General features: G+C 50.0%; 1 protein-coding gene across 2 annotated transcripts in view; it reads left to right on the top strand.

Moving 5' to 3' along the window:
- The first annotated feature begins 932 nt into the window (after positions 1-932).
- The window catches only part of COXFA4L2 (cytochrome c oxidase hypoxia associated subunit FA4L2), a 38,479-nt gene continuing 11,891 nt past the window's right edge, over positions 933-27,520 (top strand). The window contains exons 1-2 of one of the 2 annotated variants that reach the window (XM_077329213.1): positions 933-1,082; positions 17,608-17,714. In XM_077329213.1, the coding sequence (XP_077185328.1) occupies positions 981-1,082; positions 17,608-17,714 (209 nt within the window). In that variant the 5' untranslated portion in view covers positions 933-980. The remainder of the gene's footprint in view (positions 1,083-17,607; positions 17,715-27,520) is intronic. The other variant, XM_077329214.1, reaches the window with a different exon arrangement.

Genomic DNA, 27,520 nt, shown 5'->3' on the forward strand with positions numbered 1-27,520 from the left:
TGTAAAGGAAAGGCGTTGTTTCCAGCTACGCAGGCAGGGGCGAATTCTCTCGAAGCAACGCAGGTGGATGGCCCCATCAAGTTATAAATGTCACCCCCGCCTGGCATGAAATGTGGGGGCCCAGCAGCAAGAATACCTGCGTTTTGTTTGGAGGGGGGGGACAAATTGATTGCAGGCTAGCATATGGCGGAGACGTGCATTTAGTCGGCCTTGGCAAATGTCCCCAGCTCAGCCCTGCGAGGGAGAAGGAAGGAGAAGGGGAAGTGTACCTAAAAGAAGGCAGCAGCGAGAAAGCATCTCCATCCTGGGGATAAAGGGAGGATGAAGACCTGCACACGTGACACCATTCACGTGGGAAAGAACCCGAGTCCCAGAACATGGAGTTCTGCTGGGCTGCCAAGAAAGTGGCATCCATCTCTGTAGTCCGGATTCACGTGGGTCACTGTGCTGGTCTGAAGCAGCATTGCTTTAGGATGTTTAGAGCTGATCCTGCGTTGAGCAGGGGGTTGGACTAGATGGTCTGTATGGCCCCTTCCAACTCTATGGTTCTAGGATTCTATGACTCTAGGACCAAGTTGGGGGGCGCCTGGAAGCCCCACAGGGCGTCAGATCGGGGAAGAGCCTGCCCGCCCGCGAAAGCTTCTCCCTTGAATGAAACTTCGTGGGCCTTCGAGGTGCACCCGGGGCTCACACTGGGTTCTGGTGATGAGCTGCAATTCTGGGGAATCTCCCGCTCCCGCCGGGAGGATGGCATGCACAATAACCAGTCTTGCATCTCTCTCTCTCTCTCTCTCTCTCTCTCTCTCTCTCTCTCTCTCTCTCTCTCTCTGTGTCTCCCCCCAACCTGGACTTTCCCAGCCCGCCTCCCAGTGGGAACTCCCTGCCCCCTCCCGCCCCGCCCCGCCTTCTCCCCGGGTCTGGACTGACCCAGCCGCTCCGGAGCAGCCTGTTGCGCGGCCGGGAGTCGAGCGAAGCACATCATGGGAGTGGACGGGGCCAAGGCGGCTTCCCAGCCCAGACCAGGGGTGGGGGGCGCTTCTCTCCGGGCCGTGATCTTCCGCCAGTTCAAGAGGCACCCAGGAGTGAGTTATCTTTTCTACCCCCCCCTCCTCCTTAGCGCTTCTGGGGACCCCCACCCACTTTGTAGCCAGCCCCTCCTAAACTCTCCCCCCATCCCTTGCCGAGAGAGAGAGAGAGAGAGAGAACGCTTAACCATGACTTTCTTTCTCCTGCTTGGGCTCTGCTTTTTTAATAGCTGCAGGCAGCAAACAGGTGCAGCTCACCCCACCGCTGCCCCCAAAGAGAGCATGCAACTTCCCCCTGGGGCTTTCTGCCGTTGATTTGTTGGCTAAACTGCCACCCTTAGAGGCACAGGCGTTTGGGCCAGGGCTACGGGACCAAATTTCCTGGTGAGGGGCCCCAGCCTCTCCCCTTCTTTCCCTACCCACCCCTAGTAGAAGAACGGGGAGGGGGACCCAGCTGAAGGGAGGAGAATGGACCAGGCAGGTTCCCAGCCCACTTGCCCCTTTTCCTGTCGCTCCCTGTCCAGCCCATAGAGCCCGAAAGCCTCGTGAGGTCCCAATTCCTTATTCTCCAGAGGCTTCCTTTGGGGCAGGTCCATGGCAAGGTGGCAGGCAGAAGGTCTCGGGACTTTGTTGGTCTTCCAAGTGCCACTGAACTCAAACTCTGGGGATGAACTGAGTGTCTGATTCAGGAAAGGCTTGTTTCTTATGTCCGTCTGTACTTTCAGTCCCATTCAGTAAAAGGTTAAGGTATCCCCTGTGCAAGCACCGGGTCATGTCTGACCCTTGGGGTGACGCCCTCTAGCGTTTTCATGGCAGACTCAATACGGGGTGGTTTGCCAGGGCCTTCCCCAGTAATTACCGTTTACCCCCCAGCAAGCTGGGTACTCATTTTACCGACCTCGGAAGGATGGAAGGCTGAGTCAACCTTGAGCCAGATGCTGGGATCGAACTCCCAACCTCATGGGCAGACAGCTTCAGACAGCATTTCTGCTGCTTAGCACTCTGCGCCACAAGAGGCTCAGTAGGGATGTGCAAACCACCCCCCAAGAAGAGAGCCAGCTTGGCATAGTGGTTACGAGTGGCGGCTTCTAATCTGGCAAGCCGGGTTTGATTCCCTGCTCCTCCACATGCAGCCAGCTGGGTGGCCTTGGGCTCATCACAGTCCTGATAATGCTGTTCTCACAGAGCAATTATCTTGGAGCTCTCGCAGCCCCACCTACTTCACGGGGTGTCTGTTGTGGGGAGAGGAAAGCCACTTTGAGACTCCTTTGGGCGATTAGGGTATAAAAACCAACTCTTCTATCTCTGCCCCCCCCCCACTCCTACCTCATTTAGGGATAAACCCTCTTTGATCTTTACATCTTGCTCATAACAGGGATGTTTTGTTCCCGCAGCCTTGATTTCCAGGGATCTGTAACAGAGACCCAGTAAATGTGGGGGGGAAGGCGCTAATGTAACATCTCTCTGTGTACAATTCCATCTAGTCACAGCCAGCATATGATGTTTAAAGTTAGGTCCTTTCAAGGTGAGTGAGAAGCAGGAGCAATTTGCCATTGTAGTCTCCTGCAGGTTTTGACTTGTTGAGAGCCCTTCTAAGTACGGACCCTACTTAGCTCTGGAGTTCCAACTAGATCGGGCTAGACCACTCTGCCTTCCCTCCTGCATAAAGTTTGATCATTTATAAAGGGGAGGAAAGGGAGAGGGAGAGGTCTGTTGTCTTGTGGAGTCCTTTTTTGGACAACATCTCCTGTAGCCGGTTGGCCACTGGAAGAAACAGAAGGTTGGACAAGGAAGAGTGTGGGTCCGCAGTGGTTAAGATCTTGGTGTAGTAGTTAAGAGTGGTGAGCTCTAATCTGGAGAACCGGTTTTGATTCCCTGCTGCTCCATCTTCAGCCCCCTGGGCGGCTTTGGGCTAGTCACGGTCCCTATTAGAACTGTTCTCACAGTACAGTTCTTTCAGAGCTCTCTCAGCCTCACTTTCCTCACAGCGTGTCTGGTGGGTAGAGGAAGGGAAGGCGATGGTAAGCTGCTTTGAGAATCCTTCAGGTAGTGAATAGCAGGGTATAAAAACCAACTCTTCTTCATGTTCTTCTTCTACTTAACCTGGATGCTTAGGGCTGATCCTGCATTGAGCAGGTGGCTGGACTAGATGGCCTATTTGGCCCCTTCCAACTCTCTGGAGTTTATCTTCTACCCCTTAGCTGTATTTCAGCGGGATACAAACTCTGCCGTTCTTTCATTTTTGGTGGGTTCATTTGTAAAACCGCTGTATTAATTTCCAGACTTGAGAACTTTTCTGCCCTCCCTCCACCCCACGCAAGCCAATGTGATATTAATGCTCCACTTTTTGCTCCCTAACCCGAAATGCCCAAAGCCGGCACACACTCAATTGGCAAGAGGGGAGCTTTTGAGGTGTGCTGTTTACCTTGCTATATAGCTGATGCCTCAAAGGGATCCCACCCACTCCAAAAATATGTTCTAGGAATCATAGAATCCTAGAATCATAGAATCCTAGAATCATAGAGTTGGAAGGGGCCACACAGGCCATCTAGTCTAACCCCCTGCTCAACGCAGGATCAGCCCTAAGCATCCTAAAGCATCCTAAATCAATCGACCAGGGCAGGTCTTTCCTCCCTCCTCCGAATCTGGAAGCCGGATTAAGTTTTCCCCGTCCTTTGCGATGTGACCGGCCTCTCTGGGCCCAACTTGAAAATCTCCGCAGCAGAATGGGAAAGTGATACACAGACACACACTTGTGCATCCATCCCGTCTCCCAAAGCCGTTGCCTCGCTGTCCATCAAAAATTCATGACAGGGATTTTGTTTACAAACACAAATAAACCCCGCTAAATTATATATGCCCATCAGGCCTTGATAGAAATACATCTCCCCGTCTTACCAGCTAAGGAAGGGGAGAAGGTCTTGTTTTGAGTGGCTATCCCACACACTTGGGGTTTTTGTTCCCCACAGGAAGGCCAGGTTCTGTTCCCAGAAGGGCTCTGATTTTGACCAGCTGTAGATCTGCAAATTGCCCTTGCTGATATCATTAATTAACGTTAAAAAAATCCAGAGAACTATCACGCTGCTCTCCCCACTGATCAAGGCCGTTCATTTAGATCAGGGGTAGTCAAACTGCGGCCCTCCAGATGTCCCATGGACTACAATTCCCAGGAGCCCCCTGCCAGCATTCGCTGGCAGGGGGGCTCCTGGGAATTGCTAGTCCATGGACATCTGGAGGGCCGCAGTTTGACTACCCGATTTAGATATTTCCACCCTGCTTTCCTCAAAACGGGGACTTTGGCCGCTAAAAATATTAACTTCACCACTTCTCTTTTATCACAACACCAGCCCTGCGAGGTAGGTTAATGGTCTGATTCCCTCATACCTAGGGGATGGCCTGTCCTGTTACAGTCCCCTGCACTGTGGTCATAGTCTCAGGGCCTGTCTCAAGTGCCTGGCCTCAAGATGGCTTGCTTAGGCGTCACCAGGGGAAGGCCTTCTCAGTCATGGCCCCTGCCTTAAGGAACACGATCTCAGATGACACCTGCGCCCTGCCAGACTCACGTCGTTTCCTCAGGACGCGCAAAGCTGAAGGATTTAGGTTGACCTGTGGTGGGCACCCACAAAATCTAATGAACAAACAGACAAATAGTTTAGGCTGAAAGAGACAGTGACGTGTCCCAAAGTTGCCCAGCGTCTACACGGGCCTTCCCTTGTCCTTCAACCCGGAAATTGCAGCTGGTGCAAAATGCAGCTTCTAAGGCAGGGATAGTCAAACTGCGGCCCTCCAGATGTCCATGGACTACAATTCCCATGAGCCCCTGCCAGAAAACGCTGGCAGGGGGCTCATGGGAATTGTAGTCCATGGACATCTGGAGGGCTGCAGTTTGACTACTCCTAACCTGGTCTGGGGGCTGGCAACCTGACAACCACCCAGCCGATCCTCTTCTTAGGGCCACCCCTGAATGTGGGTCCAGTTGTGCAAGGACACATCATTGTGCAAAATGTATCGGGGGCAGCATTCTGTCCCCTGAGGGCCAGTGTATCTGTTCAGCTGAACAGAGCGATAAACAGTACCCTCCCATCCCATTAAAAAGCAGGGCAGGAACATAATGCATAATGAGGATCATTCTTTTTTACATGGCAAGAATCCAAAGGTGCAGTAAAATAGCAGTTTGCAGGCAGGTAGATATGCGCACACATCCGCGCATGTGTCCCACAAGGACTTCCAGTTTAGTGTAGTGCTTAGGAGCGCAGACTTGAGCCAGATTTGATTCTGCGCTCCCCCACTTGCAGCCAGCTTTGTGATTTTGGGCTCCCCACAGCACTGATAAAGCTGTTCTGACCGGGGAGTGATATCAGGGATCTCTCAGCCTCATCCACCTCACAGGGGTGTCTGTTGTGGGGAGAGGAAAGGGGAACGCAATTGTAAGCCGCTTTGAGTCCTTCGGGTAGAGAAAAGTGGCATATAAGAACCAACTCTCTTCTTCTTCTTCTTCTTCTTCTTCTTCTTCTTCTTCTTCTCTTCTTCTTCTTCTTCTTCTTCTTCTTCTTCTTCTTCTTCTTCCTTCTTCTTCTTCTTCTTCTTCTTCTTCTTCTTCTTCTTCTTCTTCTTCCTCCTAAAGGTAGCACCACTCTTTTGCTCTCCAGACTAGCAGAAGCAGAAGATGTTGTCCAGAAAATAAGCGCATATAGGGTGCCATCCTCCAGGCAGCGATCTCCTGGAATTACAGCTGATATCCAGATGACAGCTGTCAGTTCCATGGAGAAAATGGTAGCATGGGAGGGTGCCCTGTTGAGGCCCCTCCTGCACCGAATCCCACCCACTCCCATCCTCCAGATGTTCATGGACTACAATTCCCATGAGCCCCTGCCAGCGTTTGCCTGCTCTGCATCACACTGGCGCTCAAAAAATTAGAGACGACCCTTGAAAAAAAGAAGGGTTGCACGGAAACAGTTAACTGTGAAGGTTTGAGAAGGCCTGCTGCAGAGCTAGGTTGAATCTGGGGCGGGCTGCCGGAGATCGTCCTGACACAACCATCCATTATCCACAATCAGCTGTTGTTCGCCCCGGCCATGCAGATCAGCAATTTTGCCTTGCAACAGCTTCTCCCGCTGCTGGGCGGCTGCGCTTCCCAGGGTGCCCGACTGCCTCTGCCTGCGATTTACGCCAACGCCACGTCTCACGCCTGCTGAACAAAACTCAGCTGCAACCCGGGGACTCTGCTGGTGGGTAGGAAAATGGGATGTTCCGGCAGCACAAAGTTTGCAAGTGCAGCCAGGTGGCCAAGAAGCACCCCTCCTTCTCAGACTTGGTTTGGAGACCAAGATGTATGAGGAAAGGTTGGGGGAGCTTGGTCTGTTTAGCCTGGAGAGGAGACGACTGAGAGGGGATCTGATAACCGTCTTCAAGTATTTAAAAGGCTGCCATATGGAGGATGGAGCAGAATTCTTCTCTCTTGCCCCAGAGAGACAGACCAGAACCAAGGGGATGAAATTAATGCAAAGGAAATTCCGTCTAAACCTCCGGAAGAAGTTCCTGACAGTTAGAGCGGTTCCTCAGTGGAACAGGCTTCCTCGCAAGGTGGTGGGCTCTCCATCTTTGGAAATGTTTAAACAGAGGCTGGAGAGCCATCTGATGGACAGCCTGATTCTGTGAAGGTTCAAGGGGGTGGCAGGTGACAGTGGATGAGCGATTGGGATGTGAGTGACCTGCATAGTGCAGGGGGTTGGACTAGATGACCCAGGAGGTCCCTTCCAGCTCTATGATTCTATGCCAGTGGTTCTCAGCCTTGGGGTTCCGACACCAACTGGGGTCGCCTGGACCCTTCCTCGGGGTTGCCAGATTGGTGGCCGGTGCCAGTGGGCAGAGGCAGTGGTAGCAGGCGGTGGCAGGCAACAGTGGCAGGCAGCAGGGAGTGGTGGTGCTGACCCAGCATGTTGCATCCTGTCTGCCCGCACTGCACCGCCACCAAGCCTCTCCCTACCCCAAACACCCGCCCTTCCCAGGCTGCACCCCCAAATCGCTAGGTATTTTCCAACCCAGAGATGACAACACAGCTCCTACAGGTGTCCCACCTAGAGTTTTTTTCTTTACCTACTTCTTGAAGTTTACAGAATGTAATTGAATAAATAAAAGGGAAAGGACAAAAAGAAATGGGAGAGAATAAAGACAGTAAAACTGCAGAGATTCTTCAGCCGCCTGAACTAGGAGGTACAAGTCTGGTCTCCAAAACTGATACCTAGTAAACCCATCCAGTGCAATTCGGGGATGCAGATCATCAAGGTAGCGAACAGATCATCAAGATAGCGAAATTTTAGCTACACATTTCAAGAAGGACGTAGATAAAACTGAAAGGGTACAGAGGAGAGTGACGAAGATGCTCTGGGGCCAAGGGACCAAGCCCTATGAAGATAGGTTGAGGGACTTGGGAATGTTCAGCCTGGAGAAAAGGAGGTTGAGAGGGGACATGATAGCCCTCTTTAAGTATTTGAAAGGTTGTCACTTGGAGGAGGGCAGGATGCTGTTTCTGCTGGCTGCAGAGGAGAGGACACACAGTAATGGGATTAAACTACAAGTACAACGATATAGGCTAGATATCAGGAAAAAATTTTCACAGTCAGAGTAGTTCAGCAGAGGAATAGGCTGTCTAAGGAGGTGGTGAGCTCTCCCTCACTGGCAGTCTTCGAGCAAAGGTTGGATACACACTTTTCTTGGATGCTTTAGGATGCTTAGGGCTGATCCTGCGTTGAGCAGGGGTTGGACTAGATGGCCTGTGTGGCCCCTTCCAACTCTAGGATTCTATGATTCTGTGACTATTGCCGTGACTAAAAGGTACTTCTCATTTTCCAGGCAATTGGCAAGGCCCTACCGGTAGGCCGGGTGCGGAGGCGTGCCCTCAGGCAGCACACCTAGAGATGCAATTGAAGGACAGAAAATTGTCCATTATTTCGGTTATTGTTATCTATTTTGACCACGATGGAGGCGCCGTGTGGATTTTCTGCCTCAGGCCCCAAAACGTCTCAAATTATGTCCGATAATCCACACCGCTACATCGTTTAGGGAGGGCAACACACGTGGGAACCTCAGCCGACGCCAGCAGGTATCCCCAGGATCTTAGGCATGCCCTTGACAGCTTTGGGGGCAGGAAACGGCACCGGACAGGGTAACCACATCCTTCCCCATCTCTCAGGAGAGAGAAGTGGGTGGATGTGTGTAGAACAGCCCAGCGCTCTTTGCCGCGAAGCCTGCATGGTAGGCAGACGCTGCCTCCAGGGGTAGTCAACCTGTGGTCCTCCAGATGTTCATGGACTACAATTCCCATGAGCCCCTGCCAGCTAACGCTGGCAGGGGCTCATGGGAATTTTAGTCCATGAGCATCTGGAGGACCACAGGTTGATTACCCCTGCTCTACGCAACTATTCTAGGCCCTGAGGGGATGAGGCCTTCTCTCTTTTGTTATGGTCATGACCCTGAGCTGCCATTGCCTTCCTATGTAAAGCGACTCCGGTCGTCCTTGAAGGTCCTCCCATCCAAATACTAATCACAGCCAACCTTCCTGGGCTATTCAGGCGGGGAGAACTGGGGAGACCCAGGATCAAAACCCCCCTGGGCCACGACCTTGGGCCAAGCTGGACTCAGCCTCACCTGCCGTACAAAGTTGTTGTGAGTTACCCCAAGTCAGCCATTCTCAACCTTTTTACCAGCGAGAAACCCCTGAAACATTCTTCGGGCTTCGAGAAACCCCAGAAGTGGTGCCATCGTTCAGAATATGGCGGGGAAGCACAGCTGTGGACCCGCCCACTCAGCATCCCGCCCCCTCTCACCCCTCCAGGCCCATCATTGACCATGGGGGGGCAGGATGACAGGACTCTAAATGACCATATCACCCAATAGATGGGTAACGGATTTTTATAATATATAACAGATTAATTAACTCCCACCCACTTGGGAAACCTGTGCAGGGCCATCAAGCAACCCCAGGGTGTCACAAAACCCTGGTTGAGAAAACCTGCCCAATACCTTCAGACTCCTGGCAGAAATCTGCCAGCTTTTCTCATGTACCTTATTCTTCATCCGTTAACTAATAAAAATCATAGAATCATTGAATCATAGAGTTGGAAGGGGCCACAGAGGCCATCTAGTCCAACCCCCTGCTCAACACAGGATCAGCCCAAAGCATCCTAAAGCATCCAAGAAAAGTGTGTATCCAACCTTTGCTTGATGACCGCCAGTGACTGCCAGTAATAATGACTGATTATTTTCACCAGGCTAATCAGCCCTGAGTGCACGGTGGGACACTCAGTGGTCCCACTCCCTACCCATCCCCCGCCCCCATTATAAGCCACTTTTGCGGGTCTTTGTGGTGACAGGACTGCCAACCCATCCAGACAGAAACAAAACCCAGCAGCTCTCGGTTTTGCTTATACGGCATTTTTGAGGTACTTTCTGCAACTTCCAAAGATCCGTGGTGGGGAGGGGGAGAGAAAGAGAGAACATTCATGAGGATATCAGACAAGAAAGCAGTTTGGGATCTGCGCCAGGCCACCCTTCTTCCACGCTCTGTCTGGTTCACATCCCCACTATAAAGCCATCACCACTTCCTTCCAGGTAGCAGCCAAATTTGTATGTTTATCCCCAGCGACGAGCCCCATCCTCAGATGTGTCTCCGGTATTAATAACCCAAAAGGTGCCAGCAGCAGATGGCGAAAGACGTCTGCAAGCCCTGGCTTTGCAGAGGTGCCAGCAGTCCCTGGGACGGTGGCGTCATTCTTTATTACCCGGCGCGTTTTCGGCTAGCGGCTCCTGCCAGGTCTACCTGGCAGCGGGCCGGCGCATGGTGCAAAAAAGAAAATCATTCTTTCCCAACCGCTCGAACCTCCTGAATCACACCTGGCATCTGCTGAACGGTGCAGAAGCCAAACGAGAAGAAGTAGGGGGGAGACCATGCCTGAAAACGAGCATGCGGAGAAATCAAAGGAGGGGCGGAGGGGAGGGGATGTTATATGATGGGGGGGGGGATAATGCCAGCTTCCCGAGTTTCCTCTCTTGATGATTGGATGGAAATCAAACCTTTCTCCTCCTTCCTCCTTCCTCCTTCATCCTTTCTGTTGTGTACTTTCTGTTAAGAGAGCAGCAGCATCTGTTTCTGGCCTTTGGACTCCTGACGCTTTAATGTCCAAGTTTCTAGTCCTTGTGTTTACATCTTTCTCTTACCTTACTTATCATGCACGCAAGGGCACACACACACACATCTCTGATCCTCCCCCCCTGCTTATTTGTGCAGTCCAGGGGTAGTCAAACTGCGGCCCTCCAGATGTCCATGGACTACAATTCCCATGAGCCCCTGCCAGCGAACGCTGGCAGGGGCTCATGGGAATTGTAGTCCATGGACATCTGGAGGGCCGCAGTTTGACTACCTCCGCTGCAGTCCTTGGGTAACTCCTTTCTCTTCTGCCGTCCTCGTTTTCAAACGGATTGGAGCTGCACTGAATTTCTGTTATGGAAAGGGGTGGGGTAATTCCCATCAAAAAAACCCTTTCGGCTGGAGACCCCCATTTGATTCTCAGGTTCTTCCTGATGGTCCCCAGCCCCCCACTCCTGGAGCAGCATTTCAGGGAGATGAACAGGCTCCAGTGGCAGGAGGGGAGGTAGGAATGTTCTGCCAACAGGAGAACCCGGTATTAGTGGGGGCTTGTAGTCTGGATTAGGGTTGCCAACCTCCAGGTGATAGCTGGAGATGAGAAGGAGAAGAACTGGTCTTGTGTGCCCTGCTTTTTACTACCCAAGGGAGTCTCAGAACCCCTTACAATCACCTTCCTCTCCTCACAACAGACACCCTGAGAGGTAGGTGGGGCTGAGAGAGCTCTGAGAGAACTGTGACTGACCCGAGGTCACCCAGCAGACCTCACATGTCTCAAAGCAGCGATGAGTTTCCGCAGAGGGCCAAATGCAGCCCGCTCCCTCCACAAAGGGATGCCAGTTTTTGGGTTGGGAAATTCTGAGAGATTTGGAGATAGCACCAAGAGAGGGTGAAGTTGGGGAGGAGATAGACCTCACTGGGGTTGTTTCTCCAGAGCAGCCTTTACCACTGCAAGCACTTGTAGTCCGGAAAGAAACAGTAATGCTGGAACAACATTTGCGTCCTTCCACACCTTTCAGACCTACAACGATTTCTTCCAGGCGTGAGCTTTCATGTGCATGCACACTTCCTCAGACAAGGGATCGTAAGAGTACAGAATCATAGAATCATAGATTTGGAAGGGACCTCCTGGGTCATCTAGCCCAACCCCCTGTACTATACAGGACGCTCACAACCCTATCGCTCACCCACTGTCACCTGCCACCCCCTTGAACCTTCACAGAATCAGCCTCTCCGTCAGATGGCTATCTAGCCTCTGTTTAAAAATTTCCAGGAGAAAGGAATTTGCTCATGCCCTGAATCAGTCTTTGCTGGCCTTCAAGATGCCATGGGACACAAATTTTGTTGTGGTCCTTCAGACCAACACGACCATCCTCGTGAATCTAGCTGTAATGCTGGACGACTTCCTCATCCCCATTTGGAGGTCAGGAGGTCTATTCTCCAGGCTTGCTAACATAGTCCCAGCAAACACCAGGTGACTTTAAGGACAGTGCCTGGAGGGAGTAGCATTGGGAGAGGCTGCAACATCCCTTAAGGAAGACCGTTTCCGCACTGGGAACCTCACTGCCCCGACTCCTATGTGGGAGAACAAATCTGGGGTGGACGAGGTGCACCAAAGCCAAATGCTCCCCCCGTGCGGAAGCAGGAAGAGGCGGGGCAACCTGACCTGGCTCAAACTCCAGTCTGCAGCTCGGTGTGAAGTTTCCAGTGTGGAAACAGTCGAAAAAAGCGCTGTGCTAAAGGTGCCACTGGAAATTCCTTGAGCATCACAGTGTTGCCAGCCAAACACTAGCAACCAACAGAAGAATCTGGCGTGGGGTGGGGTGGGGTGGGGGGAGGTGGGAACAATGTAATTGGTGTCCTGCTGATGCCACGGTCTCACTTCCAGCACAGAAATAATTCCCCTCCTCCCCCATTTTGCTCTCCCTCCTTCATGGGGCAGCAGGGGGGATACGGAGTGCTGAGCCAAAGAGAAATAACCACAAGGGCCTCTGATTAAGAAGCCACGCTTAGCTTCCCCCTCCCCGCCCTGGTCTCCTTTTTGCTGCTTGAAACTAGCTCGCCGTGCTCTTACGAACCTACAGAAGAAGCAGAAAGTGGACAGTATCTCATCTTTGCCATTTAAACATCTCCTGCGGTTCTCGAAAGAGCACATCGCTTCCCATTTTGAATCATGGCCACGGGGAGAGAGTTAAATCGTTAATCTCAAGCCACTCGGTCACCTTCGGGTGGCCCTTCCAGTTTTTAAATTGGCCCTGCAGGAGAACCCTACAGGCATGGTGTGCATTGCAGCCACCCCCCCTCCCTGCTCCGGGAGAGATAACTGAGGACAGGAAAATGACCTGCAGAGGAAACAGTTAACGCTTCCCTGCCGCAGAACTCTGATCTCACCCATAGGTACATCCAACTCTGTAGTCTTGAAAAGCCACCTGGGAGATCTCATCTCATCTCATCGTCATGTCTAGTCTGATGCTTCCCCCACTCACGGTTTTCAAAGAGCCACAATATCAATCAATGACCTCACAGGCACTAGCCAATCTGCACTGTGCTCTGATGGCTTCTTCTGGAAACTCGTTTGGCCCGGGCTCAACCCCTAGTGAGGACCATAGCGTGAACATAGCAAAGATGCCTCTACACCAGCCCCACGGCTCTAAAAACAATTTGTCAACCTCCGCTCCTCGTCTCCAGAGCCGCTCGGCTAATTGTCACCCATAGTGAGACCGTCCCTTTTCTCTGTCCTCACAGAACCCGAGAGCAGCAGTCTTTGGGAGGTAGGCTCCTAGCTCTGCCAAGGACCAACCTGCAGGTTCTCCTAATCGTCTTTCTCCATCACTAAGCCCATTTTTGCGTGAGCTCTCTCACACGCACCCTTCCCTCCTTTGTTTTGCTTTGCCTTAATGGCAATAGTTGAGATTATACCACACCTGCCTGTTTTCGTTTCCTGGAGGGCAGGGGGTGAGCCGAGGGGTCCATTATGCTCCAAATACTTAGGCGGGTACGAGAGGCCAGTGCAATTTGGGAAAGGTCAAACGGCTGCTGTATCCTTTCGGATTGAGGCTTTGCGCCTCTAGCCTCCTGGGGATTCACAGAGCAGGCCGGGAAGGAAATTACCTTGGAATTGGATACAAAAGCTACTGGCGTTCCAGGCAGCTTCGTTAAAGAGGGACGGGAGCCGGGGCCTAGGAGCCACGCAAACAGATGCGGCCCGGTGGGGGCACGTCTTTGCAGGGAGTTGGGGAGGGGAGCCAAGGAAACCGATGCGGAGCTCAGTTCGGGAGATGGTACAGTCAAGTTAGATTCAAGTGGGAAGCCGTGTTGTTGTTCTGAAACGGCACAACAAAATTCGAGTCCAATGGCACCTTTACGACTGAGGAAGTATGCCTGCACACGAAAGCTCGCACCCTGTATCAATCTTGGCTAGTCGGAAAGGTGCCCTTAGACTCAAACGTTGTGGTGTTTCCTCACGGTGTTATTCCTTGCAAGGCTGGAGGAGGGCGGTCATTTGGAAGACACCGTTGCCCTTGTGGGACATGCTCGCTCCTCTCTCGTCTCCCCGTTGCTTCTGTTCCGACTGGCTTTGTGGGTTTGGGACACAGTAAAAAGGAACTGAAGAGAGCCAGCTTGGTGCGGTGGTTGAGACCGGTAGCTCCTAATCTGGAGAACTGGGTTTGATCCCACACTTCTCCACAAGAAGCCACCAAAAGCCAGCTGGGGGACCCTGGGCCAATCGTGGTCCTCTCAGGGCTCTCTAAGCCCCACCTTCCTCACAGGGGATCTGTTGTGGGGAGAGGAAGGGAAGGCGACTGTAAGCCGCTTTGAGACATGAGGGGCCTGCTGGGTGACTTTGGGCCTATCAGAGCTCTCAGAGCTGTCTCAGCCCTACCTACATCACATATAAGAACCTACTTTTCTTCTTCTTCAGTAATATCAGGGCTCTCTCAGCCTCACCTCCCTCACAGGGTGTCTGTTGTGGGGAGAGGAAAGGGAAGGCAGGAATATCAGGGCTCTCTCAGCCTCCCCTCCCTCACAGGGTGTCTGTTGTGGGGAGAGGAAAGGGAAGGTGAATGTAAGCCGCTTTGAGCCTCCTTCGGGTAGAGAAAAGCGGCATATAAGAACCAACTCTTCTTCTTCTTCAGTAATATCAGGGCTCTCTCAGCCTCACCTCCCTCACAGGGTGTTTGTTATGGGGAGAGGAAAGGGAAGGCGACTGTAAGCCGCTTTGAGACTCCTTCGGGTAGAGAAAAGCAGCATATAAAAACCAACTTTCTTCTTCTTCTTCTTCTGCTTCTTCTTCTGCTTCTTCTTCTTCTTCTTCTTCTGCTTCTTCTTCTGCTTCTTCTTCTGCTTCTTCTTCTTCTTCTTCTTCTTCTTCTGCTTCTGCTTCTGCTTCTGCTTCTGCTTCTGCTTCTGCTGCTGCTTCTGCTTCTGCTGCTGCTTCTGCTGCTGCTTCTGCTGCTGCTTCTGCTGCTGCTTCTGCTTCTGCTTCTGCTTCTGCTTCTGCTTCTGCTTCTGCTTCTGCTTCTGCTTCTGCTTCTGCTTCTGCTTCTGCTGCTTCTGCTGCTTCTGCTTCTGCTTCTGCTTCTGCTTCTGCTTCTGCTTCTGCTTCTTCTGCTTCTGCTTCTGCTTCTGCTTCTGCTTCTTCTGCTTCTGCTTCTGCTTCTGCTTCTGCTTCTGCTTCTTCTGCTTCTTCTGCTTCTTCTGCTTCTTCTTCTGCTTCTTCTGCTTCTGCTTCTGCTTCTGCTTCTTCTTCTGCTTCTTCTTCTTCTTCTTCTTCTTCTTCTTCTTCTTCTTCTTCTTCTTCTTCTTCTTCTCTGAAGCCTGCACAATGCTTCAGGGCTTTCTCAATGGGAATAAAACATATTACATTTGAATTTTATTTATGGAGCTCAAATATATAAAAAACAATCAAAATAGCAGGGAGTGACAAGTCACACATATATAAGTTAGTTCAGTCCTAAAATCCATAGACCTAAGACATTTCGACCTACACTGGTCTTCCTCAGAGGTCAATATTAAGTACACAGAATTGTTTTACGAAAAAACATAGATATACATAAAATATCCGGGTGGCGGACCAACTTCCTGTGGATGACAGAAATGTACCAGGCTTAGTACACAGATTACTAGACCTATGATCTAAAAATACCCAGATGGTTCAATAACAGTGGCTCCTTACTCTGTTGAAGTGGAGGTCCCTTGCGTATTCACTGTATGTCAAATGTTCATCTGCAGATAAGGGTATTTCAAGGGGCTGTCTTCAATCACCTATTGCTTCAGGGGTTTCTCAATGGTAAATAAGTCGAGAAAGGCTGGATTAGAAACTTCCTTTTTATAATGAAAGCTGAAATTCTCAGAAAGCTGATTTTTTTCCTTCCCAGTTTCAGTTCTGTCCTTATGCAGAAGGGCAGGATGCACACAGCTCAAGAGAAGATATTTCGAACAGTAGCTCATGTTCTCATGACCCGGCTTAATTAACTTGCCATTCAAGCCGGTTCTCCATCCCTGGCCCCTGACAGAGATCCAAATGCTCACTCACTGTGTTAGCATTTAGCAGATCCACTCATGTTCTATAATGTTGGTTGATGGCAATCATAACTGCTTGGCTATGGGAAGTGAAAGTGCCCTATATACTCTGTATGTATGTATGTATGTATGTATGTATGTATGTATGTATATTTGTATAAGCCTAGTTTTTCAGCACCTTTTTTCACACTGAAAAAGCCCTCCTCGTCTTGTTGTTGTTGTTGTTAGGTGCGAAGTCGTGTCCAACCCATCGCGACCCCATGGACAATGATCCTCCAGGCCTTCCTGTCCTCTCCCATTCCCCGGAGTCCATTTAAGTTTGCACCGACTGCTTCAATGACTCCCTCCAGCCACTTCATTCTCTGTCGTCCCCTTCTTCTTTTGCCCTCGATCGCTCCCAGCATTAGGCTCTGCTCCAGGGAGTCCTTCCTTTCGCAGCCATACATTGCAACTGGGAATACCATAGCCTTGACTAAACGCACTTTTGTTGGCAGGGTGATGTCTCTGCTTTTTAGGATCCTCATCTTATACTCAGGTATATACGGTAATTGAAATAAAAGCCTGCTCCAGCCAGCCAATCACTACATTGCCTTTTGCAAATGTGTACTGCAAGCTGAACTTGCTCTGGCAGCTTGTAGGACATCAACGCTTTGACTGAGGGGCTCTGATCTTCCAAACTATTATTTTGGTTTCTGTAGGTGAAAAGCAGGATACAAAACCCAGCGGCTATTCATCCTCTTGACTTTTCTTTATTTGTGTGTGTGTGGGGGGAGTGGCTGGATGGGAGAGCCTGTGAGGATGGAGCATTTCCCCCCGTCAGCTTATAATGCGAGTCAATAAGTTTGCCCAGATTTTGTGGTGAAATTGGGTGCCTCGGCTTATATGCGGGTCGGCTTCTTTGCGGGTATATACGGTATCCTCCCTCTGAGTGAAGTGATAATTCAGTATGCGCCGGAGGAAGGAGGAGAGAGGGAGAAGTGTGGAGTTTGGTTTGAGAGGAAAGGATGTAGGAGAATGCAACCCATTCAGGAGGATCAAGGGTGGGTAAGTGGAGGGGTATGAATGAATGAATGAATGAATGAATGAATGAATGAATGAATGAATGAATGAATGAATGAATGAATGAATGAATGGATGGAGGGAGGGAGGGAGGGAGGGAGGGAGGGAGCAAGGAAGCAAACATGGAATGGAATGAATGAATGGATGGATGGATGGATGGATGAATGAATGAATGAATGAATGAATGAATGAATGAATGAATGAATGAATGAATGAATGGAGGGAGGGAGGGAGGGAGCAAGGAAGCAAACATGGAATGGAATGGAATGGAATGGAATGGAATGGAATGGAATGGAATGGAATGGAGAGTTGCGCATGGAAGTGTGGTGAGTGCGCTGAGGTAAACAGCAGCTTTGACTTTCATGAAGCGGCTCAAATCCTCATCACCCAAGTTTAGAGTGAACAGAAGCCACCTCTCCATAGGATCTCCATGACTGGGAGCCCCATAAAACCATTAAAGGTCCAGCAAGTAGGAGGAGACAAGACCCCTTTTGACTGAGCTCATGTTCACCCCACGCCCCGGTTCCAGCATGCAGTGTTAAATTATTTCCCCCCCACACACCCCCCTCCATCTGCAAGCTGGGGCACAGGGAGCGATTTCTCATCCCCCAAATCCAATTCCTCCCCGCACCACGGTCATTTTTCTCCCCCTCTTTTAATTCAGTCACTCAACCTGACAGCGACACTGTGTACGAGAGCAGGGCTACACGATTGCCGTGCCATACATTCTCTGTAAATCTCCCGATGTGTCAGAGCTCCCTTTCACTCTCTAAGGCCTCCTGATAAATATTCATTTTATTTGAGGATTTTTCATCTCTCACTCTCTCTCTCTCTCTCACTCTCGTTTTCCCTTTGCAGCTCATCCCTCTCATTGGTATCATCGGACTTGGAATGGGGAGTGCTGCACTGTACCTTCTGAGGTTGGCCCTTTTCAGTCCGGACGTCTGGTATGTGCCGTCAGGATGGTGAGAGACAGACCTGGGTGCATCTTGGGGGATCTCGCTCCATGCTTTATTATTGTTGTTGTAACAACAGGAATAATGGCTGTAACCGGGCTCGGGTGGCATGCAAAAATAGTCAGAACTATTTAAAAATTGTTAAAACGTTCTTAGTCGAAATTTAAAACATCCTACAATTAAGACTCCCTACCCACCCACCCACAGTCCTCTTGTGGCGCAGAGTGGTAAGGCAGCAGAGATGCTGTCTGAAGCTGTCTGCCCATGAGGCTGGGAGTTCGATCCCAGCAGCCGGCTCAAGGTTGACTCAGCCTTCCATCCTTCCGAGGTCGGTAAAATGAGTACCCAGCTTGCTGGGGGGTAAACGGTAATGACTGGGGAAGGCACTGGCAAACCACCCCGTATTGAGTCTGCCATGAAAACGCTGGAGGGCGTCACCCCAAGGGTCAGACATGACTCGGTGCTTGCACAGGGGATACCTTTACCTTTACCCTCCCACCCAACCAACCATCTTCCATCTGAACTACAGATTGGCTGTTGGCTGGGAACAAAGTTCCAGCCAAGAAAGGGGGTGGAACTGTAAAGGAGAGTTGGGAGGCCTCAAAAATCTGTGATCTGAGCCTCCATGGAAGGGGAGGCCTCAAAAATCACCCCCAAATTTCAGACAGTGTAGAATTTCCTAACCTTTTTTTAGCCTGCAGGCACTTTTGGAATTCTATAACAGGAGACTATTGTAGGCTGAGCCCACTAGAACCCCAGATTGTACTTAGAGTGGGAAAAAACCATTGTGTTGAAGTGATATTTTGAAGGAAAATAGGGCATTAGTGTGAAGAAATCTTTACAATTTATGGAAAAGAGAAATTATTCTTAAAAGTCACTGAAGAAGTTCTTCGAAAACGAGATAGCCACCGAGGGACTCGGTTTTTGCTGAGATTGCTACGTTTTGTGGGAAGTAAACAGTTTGTCATCGTCAGTTTCCTTGCACTTCTCTTAGGCCTTTGGAATTCTGACACAGCATGATGGGAGCAGTCACAAAATGGCTGCCACAAAATGGCTGCCACAAAATGGCCGCCATGGGAGGCACAGCGGTCTACGACATGGCTGCCTCACAGTCACACAGTGAAGAATCTTGAAGAGTGGTGTCTGAAATAGCATTAGGCTAAAAAAATCTGCCCAAATCTCTACTGTCCAATCAGAAACCATTCTGGGTAAAGGCTCCACCTGGCCCCACCCACTTTCTAAAACCACTTACGTGAGCACAAGAAAACATGTTGGATCTCCGGAGGACAGGATCTCTGAAAACACTAAGGCCAAAAAACAAGCATTTCTTCAAATATTTCAAGAGCAGGAAACCAGCTCGGATGACAAAGGAATTAAAGATTACCCAAGGAAGACATGAAGACGGCCGAAAAACTGAACAAAGTTCTTTGCATCCGGTTTCACTGTGGGAAATGAGGGGCACGCTGGAGCCACGCTGGAGCCCCCGTTTGGGGGAAGGCTGTCTGAAGAACTGGATCAAGTTGTGATAACAAGAGATGAAGTTCTAGGACTACTGGGCAAACAGAAAACCAATAAATCTCTCGCTCCAGATGGCATACTCCCTAGAGTCTTGAAGGGACTCGGATATGAAATTGTTGATCTGCTATCCAGTGTATGTAACGTCGCTGAATTCAGCGTCAATGCCAGAGGACAGAAAAATGGTAAATGTCCCAACCGTTTGTAAAAAGGCGTCCAGAGGCAGTCCGGGGAACTGCAGACTAGTTAGCGTCACATCGGTTCTAGGTAAATTCATCGAAAATGTTATTAAAGATAACTGGAAAGCACAATGGGAAACAAAACCTGCTTAAGGGAGTCCTGTCTTACTGGCATTTTGGAGTTCTCTGAGCAGTTTGGCAAAAAAGAAAAAAAAGGAGTGAATGTGTTGACATTTTATACTTCCAATGTCTGACAAGAAACTGAGGGATGCCAGCTTTCAGGAAGGGTCTGGGGATCCCCTGGAATTCCAGCTCATCTCCAGACGACAGAGATCAGTTCCCCTGCCGAAAAGGAATGCTTTGGAGGGTGGACTGTAGGGGCACTGTACCCCACTGGGGTCCCTGTCCTCCCCAGTTTCCACCCCAGATCTCAAGGAGATTTCTAATCGGCTGCAGAGGAGAGGACACGCAGTAATGGGTTTAAACTTCAAGTACAACGATATAGGCTGTTATTGTTATTGTTATGTGCAAAGTCGTGTCCGACCCATCGCGACCCCATAGACAATGATCCTCCAGGCCTTCCTGTCCTCTACCATTCCCCTGAGTCCATTTAAGTTTGCACCTACTGCTTCAGTGACTCCATCCAGCCACCTCATTCTCTGTCGTCCCCTTCTTCTTTTACGATATAGGCTAGATATCAGGAAAAAAATTTTCACAGTCAGAGTAGTTCAGCAGTGGAATAGGCTGCCTAAGGAGGTGGTGAGCTCCCCCTCACTGGCAGTCTTCAAGCAAAGGTTGGATACACACTTCTCTTGGATGCTTTAGGATGCTTTGGGCTGATCCTGTGTTGAGCAGGGGGCTGGACTAGATGGCCTGTAAAGGGACCTCACCGAAAGTTCCTAAGATTCACAAACATGGACTAAGAGGACATCTTTTTAGGGATTAAAAGTTGGTTAAATGGCAGGAAGCAGACAGTAGGAATAAATGGACCATTCTCACAAGGAAGAGCTTCCCAATGCAGGGTCTTAAGAGGATTGGTGTTACTCAGTTTGTTCAAAAATCATAAGGAATCGACAGGCAGCTGCCCTGTTGACTTGGGTAGGCCAAGCTAGTCTGACCTCATAAGATCTCAGAAGCGAAGCAGGATCAGCCCTGGTTAGTATTTGGGAGGGAGACCACCAAGGAACACCAGCGCCATGACATGGAGGTGGGCAATGGCAAGCCACCTCTGAACATCCTCTTGCCACGGTTGCCATATGTCAGCGATGACTTGATGGCAATTAATTATGATCTTTAATTTGTGTACCAGCCCTCCCCATATGGGCTCGGAGCAGTTCACAACAATAAATACATTCTGCTGAACAATAAAAACCACACCAGCAACAATTACACGAAACCCAACTCCATCGAAATTAATTTCAGGTTGCATTAAAATAGAACTGTGGATAGACCAGATGTGTGCCACATGCAGGCCTCTCTTCACATGTTTCTCTTCGTCAGAGAACAAGTGCTACAATATTAAAACAAGTCGTGCCCACCGACATCCTGTTGACATAAATGGAGACTGAATACGCATAATTGGATGGTAGTTTTAACATCCAGGATCCAAAGCTTTAGAATCCACTGTGTCAAAACTATATGTTATGCTTCTGCCATGTATTGCTTTGTATCGCTTGACCTACCCTGGAGAGCCAGATTGGTGTAGTGGTTAGGAGCACAGACTTCTAATCTGCCAAGCCGGATTTGATTCCCTGCTCCCCACATGTAGCCAGCTGGGTGACCTTGGGCTCACCACAGCACTGATGAAGTTGTTCTGACCAAGCAGTAAGATCAGGGCTCTCTCAGCCTCACCCACCTCACAGGATGTCTGTTGTAGGGAGAGGAAGGGAAGGCAAAGATAAGCCGCTTTGAGCCTCCTTCGGGTAGAGAAAAGCAACATATAAAAACCAACTATCTTGTTCTTCTTCTTCTCCTCCTCCTCCTCCTCCTCTTCCTCACGGGTTGTTTCCTGTCCTATAGGGACATCACTGCTGTCTTTGATCCTGTAGGAGCATTTGATCCATTGTGGATTGATTAGCATAGGTGTGAATGTAGCTAGCCAGCCTGGGGTTTTATGAAGGGGCCCCGTGTTTGAAGCTGAAGTAACAACAATCTTTGGGAGCTTGCTGGAGCCTGCATTTGTCCCAGCCATTTGGTCAGGAAATGCTTTTGCAGCAGAACCGTTGGGTGGAGGGTAGATAAGGGGACTGTAAAGGTAGGACCTTTAGTTTTAGCAAACGCTCCATGATGATCAGTTTCAATAAAGAGATTTTCCCTCAATGAAGTCTGCTTATTGGGGTAATTGACAGAACCTCACACACAAATCTGCAGATGATGCCAAACTATGATAAAAACCTAGAGGTTCTGAAGAGGTGCAGGAGTATCCTATTGAATGAGTGGCCAACAATGTGGCAAAGGTCAAGTGTTTGTAAGGATATGGTGATGCAGATGGGAACCAAAATAATCCTTACTTTAAATACGTGCTGAGCTGGCCATTAACAAAATTAAAAGATATCTTGGGATTATAGTGAACGGCTCAATGAAAATGTGTGGCTATGGCAAGAAAGTCAAACTCCACGCTGGGGATTCTTAAGAAAGGGACTGGGAACAAAACAGCCAAGGTAGTTGACTTCTACAGATCAGTGGTGCAGCCTCATTTAGAATACAGTGCACAGTTCTGATCTCTGCTATCTCAAAAAGGATATTGCAGACTTGGAAAGAGCACAGTATCTGCAATATCCTTTTTGAGAGGAAAGGCTGGAGCGTCCGGGACTTTTCATCCAGGCAAAAAGACAACTCATAGAATCAAGGAGTTGGAAGGGACCTCCAGGGTCATGTAGTCCAACCCCCTGCACCAGGGGTAGTCAAACTGCGGCCCTCCAGATGTCCATGGACTACAATTCCCACGAGCCCCTGTCAGCGAACGCTGGGCAGAGAAAAGTGCTATATAAGAACCATCTCTTCTTCAGTAATCTCAGGGCTCTCTCAGCCTCACCTCCCTCACAGGTGTCTGTTCTGAAAAGCAGGCTATGAAAACCAAGTCTTTTTCTCCTCCTCTTGCGCCTCCTCGTCCTTCTCCTTCTTTTCCTCCTTCTCCTTCTTTCTCCCTGGTATCCTCTAGTAAATGAAATACATCTATTACGTCCTTTCCTCTCCCACAACAGACACCCTGTGAGGGAGGCGGGGTTGAGAGAGTTCTGAGAGAACTGCTTTGTAAGAACGTTCCCCAAGAGAACTGTGACTGGCCCAAGTTCAGCCAGCTGGCTGCATGTGGGGGAGGAATCAAACCAGGCTCTCCAGATTAGAGTCCGCCACTCTTCACCACTACACCACACTGGGTTAAATTCTGAGAAAAAGCATGTCAAAGAAAAGCCATTCCAGATTTCTTAGCATAGAGGAGGTGTGAATACAAAGTGCCGATTCACACATGTGGGAGTCACTCCCTGCATATAAAAACCAACGGCTGGCCATCAAGGGGGCAGAAATCCAGGTTTAAACGAGGGATAAGCATGCATCTACAAATGTTCCAGCATAACAACAGGTGGGTGGGCTACCTTATGAAGAAGAACAGCTGGTTCTTATATGCCACTTTTCTCTACCAGAAGGAGCCTCAAAAGCAGGTTACAATCGCCTTCCCTTTCCTCTCCCCACAACAGACACCCTGCGGGGTGTGTGAGGCTGAGAGAGCCCTGATATTCCTGCCTTCCCTTTCCTCCCCCCACAACAGACACATTGTATGTTAGGTCATTCCGTGTATCTCCCTCATCATGTTATATATAAACTGCCCTGAGCTGTATGGAAGGGCGGTATAAAAATCCAATAAAATAAATAAGAGTTGGTTCTTATATGCTACTTTTCTCTACCAGGAGGAGTCTCGAAGCGGCTTACAGTGTCCTTCCCTTTCCTCTCCCCACAACAGACACCCTGTGAGGTAGGCGAGGCTGAGAGAGCCCTGAGATTACTGAAGAAGAAGAGTTGGTTCTTATATGCCACTTTTCTCTACCAGAAGGAGCCTGAAAAGCAGCTTACAACCGCCTTCCCTTTCCTCTCCCCACAACAGACACCCTGTGTATGGTGGGACAACAGAGACTGCCCACCCTGACATCACTGCACCACATCACAGACCCCATCCCATGCATCAGCACCACTGGCCAGCTGTAATCTGCTGTTCGGCTTCCGTGATCCAGCTGCACTCTGGCATTTAGCCAATGTTGGACTAGCCTATGGATTTTCAGTTAGCACACCTGCACAAATGCCCCGAGAGAGGAGGGAGGGAGAGAGGGAGAAATATACTGGGATAGAGACAGTGATTGTTCCCTTTCCTCTCCCCTTGCCTCTGCCTGCCTTTCAATCGCCCGGCCAATGCGCCTCCGGCTAGGACCGCCTGAGCCACCCTTTGAAGATGCCTAATGCTTTCATAATATCTGTGTTTGCTCCTGCTAAAGCGATCATTGATTCAATTTGACACCGGCTGCCCAGGGCACTTAGCACAGCAATTATCAGCTCTGGAGGCCCTTGGCCTTGGAGTGAGCCACACACAGGGCTGGAACAGACCATCCAGAGGTGCTTTCTGGCCCTCTTAGCCGGCCCGGAGAGAGTCAGTGCTGGGTTTTGGAAACCCACAGGCAAAAGGTTACCCATCGGCCCTCCCAGTCCTGCATTTTCACTTGACGTGGAAAAGCTCAAGAATTAACATCGTAAGTGCTTCCCCCCGCCCGTTGCCTCATTGCAGCCAACCACGGCGCACTGCAGCAGGGCTTCCCCAACCTTTTTGAGCCTGCGGGAACCTTTGGAATTCTGACACAGCCACAAAATGGCTGCCGCAGGAGGCGGAGCCAGCCCTAAGATCACTGCCGCAGCTTAACTTCAGTGGGCAGCTGCAGAGCCAATCAAATCTCCAAAGGCCAATCAGAAGCCTTCAGGGTTAAAAGCCCCACGCACTTTTTGGAAAACCACTTGGCTGGTGTTAGAAAAGGTGTTGGAGGATGGTGCCCATGGGCACCATGTTGAGGACACCTGTACTACAAATTAAAGGGAAAGGAGCGTCCAAGGCAAAGGGTGTCCCTTCCAAGCAGTATATCTGATGTAACAGGAATCTGTTGAATGCACTGAAGATTTCTGCTGCTGGTAGATGTGGAAGATGACCTCCTAGATGTTTGGATTAGGAAGGGCTATGGTGGAATGGAATGGAGGGTGAAGGAGGAGAGTGCAAAAGTTGGCTTGAAACTCAACATCAAGAAAACGAAGATCATGGCATCCGGCCCTCGCAATTCCTGGCAAATAGATGGAGAAGAAATGGAGATAGTGACAGATTTTATTTTCCTGGGCTCCAAGATCACTGCAAATGGGGACTGCAGCAAAGGAATTAAAAGACGCTTGTCCCTGGGGAGGAAAGTGATGGCAAATCTAGACAGCATCCTAAAAAGGAGAGACATCACCCTGTCAACAAAAGTAGTCAAGGCTATGGTCTTCCCAGTTGCAATGTATGGCTGTGAAAGTTGGACCATAAGGAAGGCCGAGCGTCAAAGAATTGAGGCTTTTGAACTCTGGTGTGCTGGAGAAGACTCTTGCGAGTCCCTTGGACTGCAAGGCGAACAAACTGGTCAGTCCTAGAGGAGATCAGCCCTGACTGCTCCTTAGAAGGCCAGATCCTGAAGATGAAACTCAGATACTTTGGCCACTTCATGAGAAGGAAGGACTCCCTGGAGAAGAGCCTAATGCTGGGAGCGATCGAGGGCAAAAGAAGAAGGGGATGACAGAGAATGAGGTGGCTGGATGGAGTCACTGAAGCAGTCTGTGCAAACTTAAATGGACTCCGGGGAATGGTAGAGGACAGGAAGGCCTGGAGGATCATTGTCCATGGGGTTGCGATGGGTCAGACACGACTTCGCAACTAACAACAACAATGGTGGCAGAGACCCGGGATTCTCAGTCACAGGAACAGCCTAAGAAGCCCTGGCCATGGGAGAAGGGGCAAAACAAAGGAGTGTTGTGGGGATAGGAAAATCCAGATGTTGCCTCCATTGGACATCACATCTCCCAGGACCCAATTCCCACATGGAATATTTGCTCTCCAGCTTCCTGTCAAGGGCCAAAGTGTTAGAGGAGCAGGAAGGAGCAAAACAAAGAGGGTGAGAGAGTTTCTCGTGGGAACTTTTCCAGCCTTGATCTCCAGGACTGTTTGTCTGTCCTGATTTCCCTCCCACACCCATCACAGGCTGTTTGCTTATGGATCCCTACCCCCCCCCCCCCGAGAAAGATTCTTAATATTTCCAGGCCTGCAAGAGAGGATGTCTCATATCCCTTGCAAATTTAGCCTATCTAGCATCACAGTCTGAGGACCAGGCCCACAGTGTGCTACCAATCCGGTTCATAAAACAGGGTAAATCTTGTTTATCAGCTGCTATTCTGGCATTTGATACTGGAGCAAAACCATGGCACGATCATAGAGCATTTATTTTGCATGCAGATGGTCTCAGGTTCAGTCCCTGGAATCTCCAGGTAAAGGGCCTCAATTAACAGAGAAGAAGAAGAGTTGGCTTTATTATAAACCTTTTGGAGTCTCAAAGCAGCTTATAATCGCCTCTCCTTCCTCTTCCTACAACAGACCCCCTGTGAGGGAGATGAGGATGAGAGAGCTCTGGCAGAACCATGAGTGGCCCAAGGTCACCCAGCATCCCTCATGAGTCTTAAAGAAACGTACAGTCACCTTCCGTTCCTCTCCCCACAGCAGACACCCTGTGAGGTAGGTAGGGCTAGGAGAGCCCTGGCAGGACTGCTCTGTGAGAACAGCTCTAACAGGACTGTGACTGGCCCAAAGTCACCCAGCTGGTTGCCTGTAGAGGAGGAATGGGATATCTACCCTGATGCTCCAGATTAGAGACTGCCACTCTTAACCACGATGCCACACTGGCTCTCAGGGGTCAGGAAATATCTTTCTCTTCCCGAGACTGTAAGAAACTACCACCAAAGAGAACTAGACTACGGCAAGCTCTTTACAAAGAGAATTTTGGGGAGTGTTAGAAATGAGATAATTCCCAAGAACATTGTGATAGAGACTTCCGGGATTCAACTTGCCGTAAATAATTGAAGCGATCGTATGTGAATTTTATGACTTTCCAGTTACAACAGCGACTCATCAGGAGGGTTCAGGATCCCACCGCCCTCTGCGGCTGGCTTTCCAAGCAGCAGCTCGACAGGCAGCGGTTAAATGGTTCCTCTCAATCCCATGGGAAATTTCGTCTCCTCGTTTCTGCCAGTCAAGCAGCTGTCCAGAGCCAGACTGAGACGCACAGAGACCCTAAGTTGGGTCAAGTGGAAGAGGCCCTGCAGCAGAAAGGAAAGCGTAGGAGTAAAAGTTTGCAAGGTTTATAATATGGAGAGGTTTTCTCTTCCATTTGCCAAGCTTGTGTATAAATCTGGCTCTGGAGGTGTCAAAGGCACACAGAGTTACCAGCCTCTGGGTGGGGACTGGAGATCCCCAAGTGTGGCAACATCTCCAGACGACAGAGACGAAGCTGCCGTATATTAAAGCAGGCCCTCTTTCCAGCGAGGTCAGTATCACCTGCTCTGATGGGCAACATCTCTCCAGGGACTTAGGCAGAGGGTCTTTCACATCACCTCCTGCCGGACCCTTTCCACTGGCGATGCTGAGGCTTGAACCTGGGACCTTCTGCACGCCAAGAAGAAGCTTCTCCACTGACCTCGTTTCACTGCCGATTCAAGTATACCCAGCCTCTGACCTAATTCCTGTGGCCCTGCTGAGGAGGAAGAACCAGGATCACAGCTTCTGGGAAAGGCTGCGTAACCCTTGGAGAAGGGGGGTCACATAAACCCAGGGGTCTTCAGGACCCTGGTTGGATATCCTTGCTCTAGGACAGGAGTGGCCAAATGGTGGCTCTCCAGATATCCATGGACTACAATTCCCATGAGCCTCTGTCAGCACATCCTGGCAGGGGCTCATGGGAATTGTAGTCCATGGTCATCCCCTGAGGCTCAGGGGAGGACAGTATATAAATCTAATAAATAAATAAAATCTGGAGAACCACTAATGCTCTAGGACATGGTTCAATTTTTGATGTG

The sequence above is a fragment of the Paroedura picta genome, chromosome 3 (genome assembly GCF_049243985.1).
Source record: "Paroedura picta isolate Pp20150507F chromosome 3, Ppicta_v3.0, whole genome shotgun sequence".
Lineage (NCBI taxonomy): Eukaryota > Metazoa > Chordata > Lepidosauria > Squamata > Gekkonidae > Paroedura > Paroedura picta.